Source organism: Varroa destructor, unplaced genomic scaffold, assembly GCF_002443255.2.
Source record: "Varroa destructor unplaced genomic scaffold, Vdes_3.0 BEIS01000003.1, whole genome shotgun sequence".
In the NCBI taxonomy this organism is placed as follows: Eukaryota; Metazoa; Arthropoda; class Arachnida; order Mesostigmata; family Varroidae; genus Varroa; species Varroa destructor.
In genome coordinates this window covers 11,875,496-11,889,936 of record NW_019211456.1, presented here as the reverse complement: position 1 = coordinate 11,889,936, position 14,441 = coordinate 11,875,496, and the positions used below count along the sequence as shown (strand labels likewise).

General features: G+C 44.6%; 1 protein-coding gene across 14 annotated transcripts in view; it reads right to left on the bottom strand.

Annotated features, from left to right (window-relative positions):
* Positions 1 to 14,441, bottom strand: part of LOC111247254 (uncharacterized) — a 218,675-nt gene that overhangs the window by 48,730 nt on the left and 155,504 nt on the right. For 13 of the 14 annotated variants that reach the window (XR_002672045.2, XR_015324509.1, XM_022797942.2 and 10 more), the window contains one exon: positions 5,522 to 11,551. Coding sequence is in view for 11 of the 14 variants with exons in the window: in XM_022797942.2 (XP_022653677.1) it covers positions 5,522 to 11,551 (6,030 nt within the window). In the remaining 3 variants the exon portion in view is untranslated. Of the gene's footprint in view, positions 1 to 1,049; positions 1,173 to 5,521; positions 11,552 to 14,441 lie in introns of all 14 variants that reach the window. The other variant, XR_015324510.1, reaches the window with a different exon arrangement.

The window sequence follows — 14,441 nt, the reverse complement described above, 5'->3', positions numbered from 1 at the left end:
CGTAGCGATAACTGAGCTAATCAATATACTTGAATCATTCAAATGTGTCCTACCAGCTGAAAAAAAAACTTGTTCGACGCATGAAAAATACGTGACGAGAACAAAAAGTAAACGTCGTTCCTAATATATACCGAAATCAGCGACAAAAGATACTTCCGCTAACTTGGGTGCGTGGTTGTGGTTAAGGTAAAATTGCGATACCACTTTATCCTGGTCTGAATGGATGTTGCTGCATATCTGCAGGGCACTTTCAGACGAGTGCATACAATTCATGAAAACTAGATTATACAAGCAGTGAAAACATTTATATTATTAGTACATGTCTAAAATTTCTGCATAGCACTACTGGCATATGGTGAGTAGCGGTGAAGGGAGCTGTCTTGGAGTTGGCTGAATCAGCTTATTCTAATCGCGCCAACCTTGAAATCAGTATCTGTATACGTAATACTAAACTGGCTTCATTCATTTAAGCATAGTTCTACGACCGCGTCATCCATGAACGTGAGACCATCATTCTTTGTTTTTACGGCACAAGAGTAGGGCATTGTTTTCCGGCGCCACAGAACCAAAAAACTCTTTTTATAACTTTCGTGAGTCGCGATGGCGACAGAGTGTTTCGTGTCCTGAACTATAAACATCGTTAAATCCGTAACCGACGGCATCATCACTACTTCCATCCGAGATGGCTGTTCATCGGTGCTAGCTGCTGCTGCTACTGCGGCTAGTACGACTTCTACTTTAAATCTTTCTGTCCATCAGCCATTTCAGCATATCTGAATTAGACCTTTTTGTCTGCTCTTCTCTTTTGTTTTTCTCGAAGCTAAATTAACCTGGAATCTTGAACTTATTCGATTCAGTTCAGTATATGCAAAGCCTTGTCCAACGTTAGGACCATCGGCTTACTTAGGTCCATTCGCCTTGTTTCTCCACAAACACTCGTTCTTGGTATTGGCAGCACGGTTGCAGCTGCAGCTGCAGCTACCGTTAAGTCGTAATTTGTCGGATTACCATAATAATGGTAGGAAAAACAGAAAGAGAGCGCTACTCACGTGCCCAGAGGCGCTTGACGAAGGAGAACCATGTCGTGTGCCCACTGGAACCCGTCACACAGGTAAATGTTGTCTGTACTTATATCCTTTTGCAACGAGGCACATGCTTAGGTTGAAAACATCCTAGAGTCGGACCCAACGGAAATAACCATAAATCAGCTTGTTGATAATAAATTTGCGATTTAAGAATCTGTTCCCTATCAACAAAAAATATAAAACTCTATGAACCCGCAGGAAAACCTACGTGTAGCATGTATTAGTTCCCCTTCTTTTGGCCACAGCCGATTTTCAAATTTTGTTTACCGACCCAGGCACTCTTCTAGGAAACTAGCAAATTTGCGCACTTGTCTTTGCGGTTGTTTGTACAGATCTAACAAGCCATCTTACGACCCGTGCTGGCAATAAAAGCCTGCACGCTGTCGATCTTCGATAGCTAACCTAACACTGACTAACTTCGAATATTTTGTCGTCGGACCATAACATTTTTCGTTAGCCATTCAATAATATGGTTCGTAGAAAACACCGATTGAACAGAAGAAGTAATTTATAAATATTAAGGCATATTGCGGTTATACATGTACATGTATCAACGGGAAAAAAAGATCAAGTGTTTCAATGGGTGGGCGTTGTAGTCTATTGATAAAACGTTACGTAACGAGTATTCACCACGTTTCGAATAAATATTATTTTACAATTGTTATACTCTTGTTTGATTCGAATTAGTCTCTAATTCAATAATTGAAATTCGTTCTTTCTCATATTTGATGGGGCACGAAAAGCATCATGTTGATCTTTTTGTCGTCTGCTATCAAGTACTGCGACAGAGGAAATTTTACAATAACGTGCATCAACAATGTGACGGGGCCAAAAGTGCTTAAGGAAGCCTTACAGCTGATACAAGTGGTTTAGAAATTCAGACATATTAAACTTGAAATGATTTCCAAACGGAAACGCTAGCTTCATGTTTGAGAGCCATCCTGGGATGATCTTTTTAATAGGACTCGTCCTAATGTTAATAAACTGTTTATATGGGTTGAATGTTTTTTGACATAAGCTGTTATCGTGTCTGTAGACAGCGGTTCATACACGATATGCTAACGAAATGTATTATTTCAAATCGCTAAAGAAAAAAAAAAAGACCGACACTTAGAACCTGCCCAGGTGGGTCACAATAAAATTTCTAATATCTGCTCTATCCAGATATTGCAGTATTTGCCATTTATTTTGAAATCTGACATTTGCTCTCGCAGTATTTTTGTCCAGTTATGATATCTCTGAATAGGTTCTTCTTGCAGAGCCTAGTATTTGCGTTTGTAAGTAGCTGGAATCGTTCTTTTTGTATCAATGAATGTATCTTTTATCGAGCTTATCTTGTAGATCTGACACCCATTTCTAGTTGTATTCGTAGAATGTTATTAATTAAAGTGGGTTTAACGTCTGCAAGCCGATCTTAGTGACAATCGGACTACAGCACAGAATATATAGAAGTAAGGTGAAACAAAATATTCATCATATTTTTAACCTTCCAGCAGTTTACCCGTGGTTGTGCTATTGCGTTGACGATAAGATCGTCGGCCGCTTCGGTATTCAGCGTTCGTTGCCTCGATTCGGGCTTGACGCTTCGAGCGATTTAGAAAGACTGGCTTTTACCGTGACGTCGATTAGCGGCCGCTACCGCGTAAAGAAAAACAGTCAAGAGCAGAGAAGTCAACCAAGATTACGCTTTTGCGAAAGAAAGAAAGAAGCAGCCGCAAGGCAACAAAGCGCAAAGGCAACTACAGGATTACGCGCCGCCGACGACGGTAACAAGTGTTATACTGCAAACCGTCTTCATCTAAAAATTTGTTATCTTCATTTATCGACTCCTCAATTAGTTCTCGCCCCTGGTAGGCCAGCGACTATCATCCTTATGGACACCTACACACCCGAATGTGGATGCTATATATGCGGTGGTGGTAATAGTAGACACAAACACCGTGTGAATGACCAGCTGAGACATATATGGGGAAAATCTAGTGTAATTCTAACGATTTGCGGAGATACTCCAACCATCGGCTTTTCCTTCTACCCATGTACACCGAATAGTCAACACAGGGAACCCAATGACAAGGATATGTTACAGCAACAGGATAGAGATCGGCGAACAGTGAGTGGCCTTTTTCAAAATTCAGCTGGCCGGGCTCACTACGACCACAACTGTTGTCGCTGGGAATCTTGGGCTAGGGGCAAACTAAGACGAAAGCCGTAAGGGAGATCAGAGACAGGTGATTACTGGGCGGAAATCTATAGGTAATCGCAGCATAACCACTACGATTTAAGTTCGCACACCATGTCAAATACTGCCAGTAGAAACCGTAGTAACAGTGGTAATAGTCTAGAATAAAATAGATGTTGTAATCTGCTAGTTAATAGTTCGGATCAAATAGATTTCGTGAATTCATCGAGCTCGCGTCAGCGCCCCCACTATATACAGATCCGCAAGCGATGATAGAAAAAAGGGGTTGTCACCGTTCGTCTAGCACAGGTACGGAGTTTCTCCGCTAAAAAAAAAACGAGTAATTTAAGTAGCAATGTGTGAGACGCTGCGTTTTCGTGGTGAAAAATTGACTTTTCAGAGTTTAAGCCTACTTCAGAGAACAACAATAGACAATACTGTTAAAATTTTTCGTAACAGCCTTTAGTAAGAATGGAGGTAGTCAGCATGAATGTGTCACAGAGAATTTCCAGAGAGTTCAAAAGAAATCCAAGGGGAAGCATGCTTTTTGTCATGGATCTTACAGCTCTTCTGAATCTCAGCCCGCTGTTGACGCATACTTAGATGATTGTGCTTTTTTATGCACGTAAATTCTTATCTTGTGACACGAAATAATACGTTGCAGCAAATCCGGCTCCTCTTTTAGTTCGCTGAGGTTCTCCTGAGATCCTTGTTTGATACCCAAGAGCCTCAAGCAACATTATCGCTACTGTAAGCACTTTGTTTAGTTCTTTTAGCAAAAATAACAACACACGCTCTTTAATATTCTGCTGTTATTCTCTATAACAAAAACGAAAGGCGATCGCAGCCTTTTCACTTCAGGGACCTAGAAAATAAAAAGCGCATGTTCGAGTGCTCTCAAAGTTGGTCTATGTATAACAGACAGACAAGTATGCGCTACAAAGCCGGTAATGGGTTGGGCTTCAACTGATACGAGGACGGCATTTTTCTATCCGGCAAGCGCGTATGTGAAGAAGCTTGTATGGTCATCACATTTAAGTGCTACAATCACATAAGAAGACGTATGTGTCCTATGGGAAGGCATTCCTTATAGACACAGTCGTATCATCATATGTCGCTAATCTACAGAAGGCAATGGATACAGGAGAAAGCACATAAAAACTTAGAAAAGGCACGAATATACGATACTTACACAAGCTAGCAAAAATTAAACATACGGACGCAAAACAAGCGAGCTAAAAAGAGGAGGGGGTTCCCGTGCTAAATAACAACGTAAACGACGTATACATCGTCACAGGCGACACGGGTAAGCTGACTAGGCGACTAAAAGGTATACAGCAGTCCCTATAAGAGCAGCTGTCGTCGTCGTACCCAGCAGCAGTGGTAGCAAGCACAAAAGAAGAAATTCTGTTCACTCCTTTTCCTATCATCGAGTACGCCATGTCGTTAGTACGACAAACCTGTGAAGCTTGTATCAGACCGCTACTTTTTGCTCCTGGCGTCCGTTCTTCCGTCGCATCCCTATCTGTTCTTCTTGAACTTACAGGCAAGCACGGGAATCAGCAAACAGGAAGATTGGACGTTGTCGTTGTTTTAATCGCTCGCCATTTAAAAAAAGAGTGGCAAGAAGCGCATCTTATGAGCACGAGTCTGTAGCCAGTTGTTTACTAACAACCTGCAGGCTGATCAGTCGCTCATCATGTTCAGAGGCAATAAACGCAGACAGCTTGGACAAAAAGAAACAGAAAAAGAGATCGAAAACTGGGGCTGACTCTGGGCAAGCTGTGCTTTAACATTGTTAACTAGGTAGAATTACGAAGTATAGCTAGTGCTTCGATAGAGATCACTTTGAACATAACAAGTCTTCCTCAACGCCGTAAAGTGAGTAGCATATATATGTATACAAGCGCTCAAACTATTAAATAGCTCACACAATCCACGTAGATTTAGTCTACATGCAGGTTCTAGACGCCGTTGTTAGGAGACGGTCTGTACTACTCGATCTAGACAACCGAAGAGCCATACGTGTGCTGGCAGCAGAAAATACGTACATACATACTCAAAGCTATATAAGCATAATTCCTACGACGTATCAGGCTGCGCGCAGTCCCAGCTCCTCTAGTTATACGGCTTTGTTGATGGAGATCGGGTAGAAGCAATAAACATTTAATGATATAAGCGCAAAAGTGGGTGGAAGTTGTTTTAATTTCGTAATAACTTTTAAATTGGCTAGACGTCGTAATGGGAAACGACATACCTTTGAGGGTGAGCTTCCGTAATACAGCCGACGTAGAGAAAAATGACGATGAAAAGTGTTTTTCTTTGTTGGGTTTAAGGGTCATTGAGACAGCTTCTGGAGGAACTTCCATCCGTTTTGGCTTTAGCGGAAGCGTAGAGAATTTGCCGTTAGCAAAAGCTTCGTGAATGTTTGGTGTCGATAAAGCGTGCTGAACTGTCGGTAAAGGTGACGCCTGTTTCCCTCCTGTTTGCCTCGCGCTACGCGCAGGCCTCACAGGCTCCGATGTTTGTTCAGTGACCTGTGGACTACTAGCATTTTGTTGTTCTACGCTTTCGTCCGAGCTCTTAAACGAATAATAGCCTGTATCTCGGGATCGCTGAGTGTCGAGAATGTTATCCTCGGATTGCGAGGGGTTAACAGGGCTTTTCTCGTTTTCCGATGGCGTCGCAAAGAGGTTATGCTCCGACACTGATTTGCCAGTTATAGCGTCATCGTCTTTCGTTTCAACGATTGAGCACTCCGACTTTGAAGCTATTTTGCTCTTTGCCAGCTTATTATTTAGGTGATCAGTTCCTCGATTCGATAATTTCTTGGCTTTGACATAAAGAGAAGACTCGGACCGACTCATATCAGCGGAATCAAGCTCTGGTCCCAGCTCCGGCGAGATAGCATCCGATGTGGCCTTCACCTCAAGGACTGTCTCCATCGAACCTGCAAAATCTGTATCTGAACCTGTTGTCAACGTCGACGTAGAATCGTATTTTGCCGATGGAGAAGAGATTCGAATAGCCTGCAATGGTGAGAGTTCACACTTTGGAGGCGTTTTTGTTCTTGGCATAGGTACCGGTGCACTAACTGTAGTCATTGTTTTGTGGTCCGTCTCACCATCGCAACAGGATAATTTTGACAGGGACACATTATCAGATAGCATATTGTAAAGCTCTTCCATCTCTTGATTGTTGACAGGCTCTGTGGCCGAAGTCTCATCACTATCGTACGAAGGAATGCTGATGGACGCTGATACGGTTTCGCTACCGGATTCACTCTGCTTCTCCGACAGATTCGGCGAACCCTGAAGCTTCTTGCGCTCCTTCAAGTTCAGAGTAGGAGACCCGTTGCGGGATGCTGTAACTGTGTGCATTAGCGCTACGATCTGATCCTGAATGTACTCTTGCGCTTTGGCATACTCTGTGACCACCGGCGGCGAAGGCGACTTAGAGCTAAGCTGTTTTAATGAGGTCATTAGCTTTCTGCAGATGAAAAGTGTCTCATCGGAAAGAGCTTCTTTATCAGATGCTTCCTTGTTTTTCTTATTGTTGTCTTCTTCAGTAGGGTACTCCTCTGACTCAAGAGTGTCGCTTCCATAATCCGAGTTATTACTCGATGTAACCGTACTATCTGCATTGTTATTGCATGGAGAAACCCTCTGCATGAGGGATGTGATATGATCTTCAAGAAGTGACTTCCACCCAGGTGTATTAGCCTTCTCTGTTGGCCGATCAACGTCAGGAGATCCCGAGATGTGTGCGATAACCCGGTTAACAACGTATGCGACCTCTTCGTCAGGTACGTCTTCATTTTTGAAGGACACCTTTTTACCGGTGTCTGGACTAGATTTCCGAGGTGAACAGCGCGGCCAAATTTTCGGCTGGTTATTGACGGCGTTTTTATGCTCAACGTACGCGTTGTTCATTTTGGTCACACGATCTTTGACGGATGCTTTCATCTCGCCGGTGTTGATCTGAGCATCGTTATGTTTCATTTTGCCTTTGATAGCAATGTTCTCCAGCTGTTCTGCGAGTCGAATAGCCTTCAGAGGCTTCTGTAAGTTATCGATTTCGTCAAGATGTTCGGGTGACGGTGTCTTCTCGACGACGTCAACAATCTTTGCCATGTCAGCCTCATCTTCTTCTTCTTCGTCGTCGTCGATGTCCATTTTGGCCACTTGGTCATCTTCACTGCTGTCTTCCTTCGCTTTGCCTCCCTTACTCAATTCACACTTTAGAACGTCGTCTGTCATCTCGACTGGACTTTTGGCTGCGAATGTCGCCTCTGCCAAAGGGTTTGGCAAAAGCGTTCTCTCCGGGCAGGCGGTTACCTCGATGACGGTAACATCGCCATCTTCCCGTGATGAGTCAAGGTCATCCTGCTCCCCGATTTCCTTAGATGGGCTGCATTCTTTGCTGGTCTTTTTATTCCGCTTAATCGTATTATACGTATCTTCCTCGAAGCAGCCACTTTGCAGCGTATCCTCTTCTATTAGGAGCTCATCTTTTAGGCTAAGCGTGTCAGGGCATCCACCGACTAAATTATTAAAGTACTTTTCCAGTCGCGAGCTGGCCAACAACGATGGGTCCTCTTCGGTGACTTCCGAGACATAGCTAGCCTCTGACACGGTATCGCTCAAATCTTCCGAGACTACGGACCACCGCTTTTGCTCATCTTCCGTGACGTTGTTGATAGCATAGCTGAAATACTGCTCAAGCTCAGACGATTGTCGTTGGACCTGCGGCGAGCTCGGGGCCGAGTGTTCCGACTCTTCACATGAGTCTTCAACAATGGTGTGTAATGAGAACGCATGCGGATTGCCATACATTGTGGCCCCCGCTTGCATCGCTAGTTGTTGCAGCTGCTGTTGCACCGGCTGTTGGCCAGGTTGCAGAGCAAGCAGGTCGTCAGAGGAGCTCGACACGTCGCTCAGGATCTCCTCCTCGATCAGATAACCCTGAGCCGGAGGCACAGGCGGCTCCTGATCACTATCGTAGTCATCGAAGCAATCGAAATTTTGCTGTGGTATGAGCAATTCTTCGGTGAAGTATTTCTCCAACGACGTAACGACTCCTCGCGGAGTCTCGTAGAGAGCGTCCCTAGGTGGAAAGTACTTGTGTATTCCTTGAGGCTGTTGTTGAAGCTGATTTACGTTGCGCTCAACAATGTCCACAATGGCGCCACCAATTTCACGATGCTGGAATAGTTGTTCTCGATTATTATTATTAATGTTGTTTTGGCGTTGCTGGTGAGTTTGACTGTTATAATTATCTAAATCGGTAGTAACAGTGGCAACTGTCGCAGGTGGGGTAGGTGCACGGAAATCGTCGTCGCTATTATTACCATTAGCCCTGACTGCCGTTGTAGATAATCCACAGTAATCCTCGGATTCACAAATATAATTATCCACTCCACTACTATTTAACACAGTCGCACAATTACTCGGCGATTCGATGCACCACCGGTGAGCTACAGCCAACGACGAGACTTTACTACATCGATCTTTTTTTTGCTGCTGCTGTTGCGGGCGATCACCACGAGCAGCTGCAAAAATAATTGCACCATCACCTACAACACTTTTAGCACAAACTGTATGATTATTATCAAAAACACACGCGCTACTAGTAGTAGTGGTTGGAAGACATCGTTCGTATCCAGCCGGTAGGAAGCGCACCTCACCGCAGTCAGCGGCCACACTGAGAGCTAGGCGCGGATCTGGCCATGGCGCCCGAGTGAGGCAGACGCCTGCAGGCGAGGAGCGATGCGCGGCTGCTAAACTGCCTTCTCCTCGTCCTCCTCCTCTAGCGCCAGCAGCAGCTTCGGCGCAATTGGCCAATGCTGTCCCTAGTAGAACCATGGCTGGCTGTGACGGTATCACGCCGCGATCACTACTGCAACGGTGGCCTTTGCCGTTGTCGTTATCAATGCGGTTGCCGCCGCTGTCCGCGTCACCTTCACCGTTATGATTGGCGCTTCTGCGCTTACGACTACAGCCGGCAGCGGTGCTCTCCGCCTGTTCCGTCTTAGCTAGGTCCTCTGCACTCGATGGCACGCTGCGTTTCTGTTGAAGTCGATCAGCAGATGACAGCAATGGTAAAGATGAACCCGCTAACAGTTCGGCGTCACGTGCCGTTTCTGCTGTCGACAGCTGCGAGCCGCTGGTGACGTTCGTGTTCTCTTGAAAACCACTATCATTAACGCTAGTATTGCAATTGCTATCGAAGACTGCTATTGGACAGAATTGTCGCTGAGTGATTACTATAACCTTGCGTACGTCGGTGACACTTTGACGACCGCTGCTTTTCTGTAGAGCAAGGGGGCCACTGTTAGAAGAAATGGATTCTGAGACCGACGGCTGACACGACTGAGAAAAGCTCTCACTGGGATGGCTGTTACAGAGCGAGTGACCACTCCCAACAATTACAGGAGCGTTATACGACCCGAATGCCGTAGACGTGGAAGTCGTCGCCGCCGCTGCTGTTGTTTCTGTCGAGGACTGCGACGCAAATGTGCCGTCCTCATCGTTTCTACTATGGCTGCTGTGATCATTTCCATTAGCAGTTATGGTAATAGCCGAGTCGCTGCTGATACTGACGGCCTCTCCCAAGTCGCCGCTGGTCTGTGGGCAGGCCTGGGTCGAAGCGATCAACACGGCAGGACCAGCACGATCGCGATCACCAGCAGCAGAGACAACAATACTTTCCGATGAGGACGAACGGTGTTGCTTATTTGTCACCAAAGTCCGTGCATTGTTACCACACATACTACAACCAATCCCACTAACGGCGTCAGCCGCTTTATTACTGGTAGTGTCGATCTCACTGCTGCTGATTTTACTATTTCCATTCACGTTAGATACGTTTGCCAAAATTGTTAGATCGTTACCACCCGCGTTGTAATGTTGTCGCTGCTGTTGCTCAGCGCGAATCGTGGCAAGCCTGAGCCGCGCAGATCCCGCGGTTTCGGTATCGGTAGCGAAATCCAAGGCCTCACGAAGGATACGAGAGTCTACGGTATTGATTGTCGCGGTGTCGGTCAATAAACTGCCGTGGTCGCAACGGGAGAGCTGTTGAATCTCCAGAGTGTCATCTGCAGTGACAGCTGCATCAGCATTACCAGCAACAACCGTGGTGGGTCTGCTCATCGCGTCAGTCGAGGGCGATTGCTGTTGGAGAAGACGGTCCTGAACCAGATCTAAGTCGACATCAAATGGCCTGGCGATGTCATCTTGCTGTCGTTGTCGACAATGGACATCTTTGGACCCGTCAGGGTGGGTGGTTATATTTTCCAATGCAGATTCAACGGATGACACCGCAGGAGTGGCAGTAAACACAAATGTACCGGTCGATGACGCCGTTGTTGCAGCTGGCGGCCCATATGCAGTCTTCAGTACAGAGGCTCGGCTTCTCACTCCGCCGCATTTATGGCATTCACGCATAACGACTGCATTCGTACCATTATCGTCCGCTCTTTCCTGTTTCGTCAAGAGCGGACTGTTCTTTAACCGCATCGACCTTCGTGTCGACCTACAAACACTATTGTTCCGCTTCAAACGGACACTGCCCGTTCTAGTAAATAGGCTAGGCAAGTCTTCAAGGGAGGCAGATTTCTGCTCAATGATCTTCGCCTTCTCCCTAATATTTTCCTCAACATCGGATATCTCGTCTAAAGAGCAAAGCGATGCAGCCATACGATAATCAGAATCTGAGGTAAACTCCCACTCCGAATCCTCAATGTAATATGCCCCAGAACCGATCTCTAAGCGACTCTTTACCTTTAGAGTGCTGCGTTTTTTCTTTTTACGTCGCTTTTTTCGGCCCTGCTCATCATAATCACTCAGATCGGAGAACGACTCCGATGAAGTAATGAATACCAGTTGATAGTCCTCTGGTAGAATTTTCTCCTGACTAGCGCCCAGCTGTGGCGGAGGCGTTGTTTCTCTAGTGAGTGTCGCGTCCCGATCATCTTCCGAGCTGCAGGACAGAGGAGCCGCACACGCCATTCTGAAAGACGCTCTGGCCCGGATATGCGCCTGTAACCGGCGGATCATGGGCGATGCTGAACAGTTGGACTCCATGTCAGCAGCCGAATGAAGAGTCGATGTCGAGCTTCCGAGATCGTCCTCAAATTGTACTAGATTTGACGAGGTCAGCAGGTCGGGGTAACGGTTGCTCAAAGGTAGACACTTAGGGGGGTCGATTGCAAGGGCACTGGGGTGATCGGTCTCAAGGGGTGCGCGCGGACCGATCACGGTCTGATAATAGGGGTCGGCAGATTGCTCTGAAATCGGAATGACAGAAAGACAGAAGGGAAGGCACAAGGGGCTGAGGAAACACTTCAGAAGGGGACGGGTTGTAATACACTTTTGTAAACAGCAGGTTGGTTAATGCATATGGATAAGCATGCATAGGGGTAGTCAAAAAAATTGTATTTGAAGGGTTAGGCGTATTTAAGATTGGATTGAGCGAATAAAAAAGTAAGTAGGTAAGTTATTGGTTAAAGGGTTTGATTAATGTTGATATTCGCCGTTAGAATATGATTTTTCTGTTAATTTATCATCACTAGTGTTTTATTGGTAGTAAGAATGAACGGGGTTAATGGCGTACATCCACATAAATGTGTGCGATTAGGCAGAAATGTATCGTATATATATATATATATATATATACCTAAAGTTAACACCAGATACTCCGTACATCTAGTAGGTTAGTAAAAGGCTAACTGGTATATTTCTTAATTAATGTACAGTATCACAGTTATGGATATTGACTAGCATAACGTCACAGAAATATACTATATAATAATATACTTATTATTATATAGTATATTTCTGTGATATTAGATAATTATTGCTATCATCAGCTGAACTCGAGACTGCTATAAAAAGTTCGTCAAATGATTGTAAGTTGTCAATATGACCGTATTTTATGAGCCGCTATATTATACTACACATGAGTCCTTCGGGGTGAAATATTTACATATTGTTAGGGTAATTTAAGGCTTCGTTCGCGAGATGTCTTATAGTTGGAGAAAGCTATAGCCCAATATGTTAGCTGGTAGCCGGTCGAACGAAAGATTAGATACGAATTAAGTGCCAGGAAGCTGGCAGTTGTTAGTTCGGCCGTAAGTCACGACTTTATTGTATATTACTTAGTCTATAAACCCTTGATACGACAATAGGCAACGATTTCCGACTACATAACACTAAAATGAGCCAGCATCAACCCTCGGGTCGGCACAACCCAGCAGGGCCGCCGTGAAAAGGTGTAGCAACCTTCTCCAATTCAGCTATGCATATGCCTGATCCGTTAGGCTGATGACGCAACCTAGTAGGCCTTTTTGTTCCTCCATCTCGAACAAAATGAAAACTGACCCACTTGGATAGACTGCGACAAGATCAGGATAGAACAGGTTACTCTATTTTATCGGTAGACTCAAAAGACAAGCGGCAGATGGTGTTTGGTGAATTCACATCAGGATGGACCGACATGAACAGTGGATGTTAAAAGATAAAGCCAGGCCACCGACCGTAATGATGGCCGCGGTCGCGACCTGTTGGAGGATGATAAGCTAACTCGATACTAATAAGCTAGAAATGCTATATTATCTCATATGTATATATATATAAAAGGCAATATAGAAGCTAGGGAGCGACAAACGAATTGGGCGGGTCGTTTCGGTTGCATACGAGCATAAACGTAGATTACTAAGACCAAAAGCACGATTCAATGTTCTCAAGCCCAGGGACCCGACCCAATTTAAAAGAAGTCAATAAATACCGTTGATATGATTATCGGGTTTGCAAACAAAAAAGCCATTTGAGACATTTTAGTCAATACTGAGTACTGTTATAGTCAAATAAGCGCCTGTAGGCCGAATAGATCTACGAAAATTGTACGCTAGCTACGTAATCAGGTGGGTCATATTGAAAACGTAGTTAGGAATATGTGACATTCAACCAAATGACATTGTTATTTATTTATATATATTGTGATAGACAAATCTTATAGTAATGGCTTTTTCGAGTTGGACAATAAAACGGAAATGTAGTTACCTCTTTAAATTAAATGTACATCTTTAAATACATGAAAAAGTAGCAGCTACTAGTAAATATCAACTATATATATAAATATAGCCGTGTCAATGTCTAATATTGCCAGTTTAGTGAGATATAGATGATTCAGAATGTCAGGCCATGGCTCCGTTCTAGCGCTTCCCTCAGCTATAGCCCTTCGCAGTCAGGTTGAAATCATTTTCGCCCCTTTATAACGCCTGAAGATTGCATGATAATCCGTGAGGACTGTTTATTACAAGCTGTTTTACGCCAACTAGACACAGTTTCCAAGACTTCACCATCCTCTTACATAGAATATATATATAAAAGCAATACGCCGGTGAATTCCACCAAGCGAATCTTCATTCACTTGTTAATAATGAATCGAAGTTCTTGTATTGTAAAAAAATAAAACGATATATATAATAGCGGCACTATAACTCCAGTGAATTGATAAAGTCTATTTTATTGTAATATAAACACTGTTTGCCCAACACTTGCTCAAGTATCCTTGGCGATAATAAGAATAATCATTGACAGGTTGCAGATCTCGGCATCCCATTGAACCGATTAGTCGAAATACAAGGACGATCAAGCGTTTAGCTTGAACTTGGACATTGTCATTACTTCTTTCAGCGTTATCTCCGCCTTTTCGGGTCTGGCTACCTATCTGAATGATTGTTCGCAAAAAATTGTTTTTTTATCTATACAACGAATCGGAGCTCTCGGCAGTAGCGGTAGCAGAGGCATCCGATGCCAGCAAAATCATCCTTGTCGGGAGCGAATTCGTTTCGCAGTAAATCCGTTCATTAGTGAAATACAGCTGATGGCTATCGGTCACCACAGCGCACAGCGCCCACTGGCTCGATGCTCTTTAGGTGGCGCCCAACAAATCGCGCCCACAGCAGGGGCTGCAATGGCTATGACGGTGATTATCGGTACCACCAGTAAAGCAAACGTTACGGTTGCTGCTTCTCTGACGTCTCCGTTGGGTGTAAACGCGAATTTGTACGAGAGAACAGAGAGGATATGCGGATAATATATGGTTTGGCAATGTACTAAACGATGGCGACTAACTAGAAACGACGGAAGGGAGGAAAGAGGAAAACGTGGAAC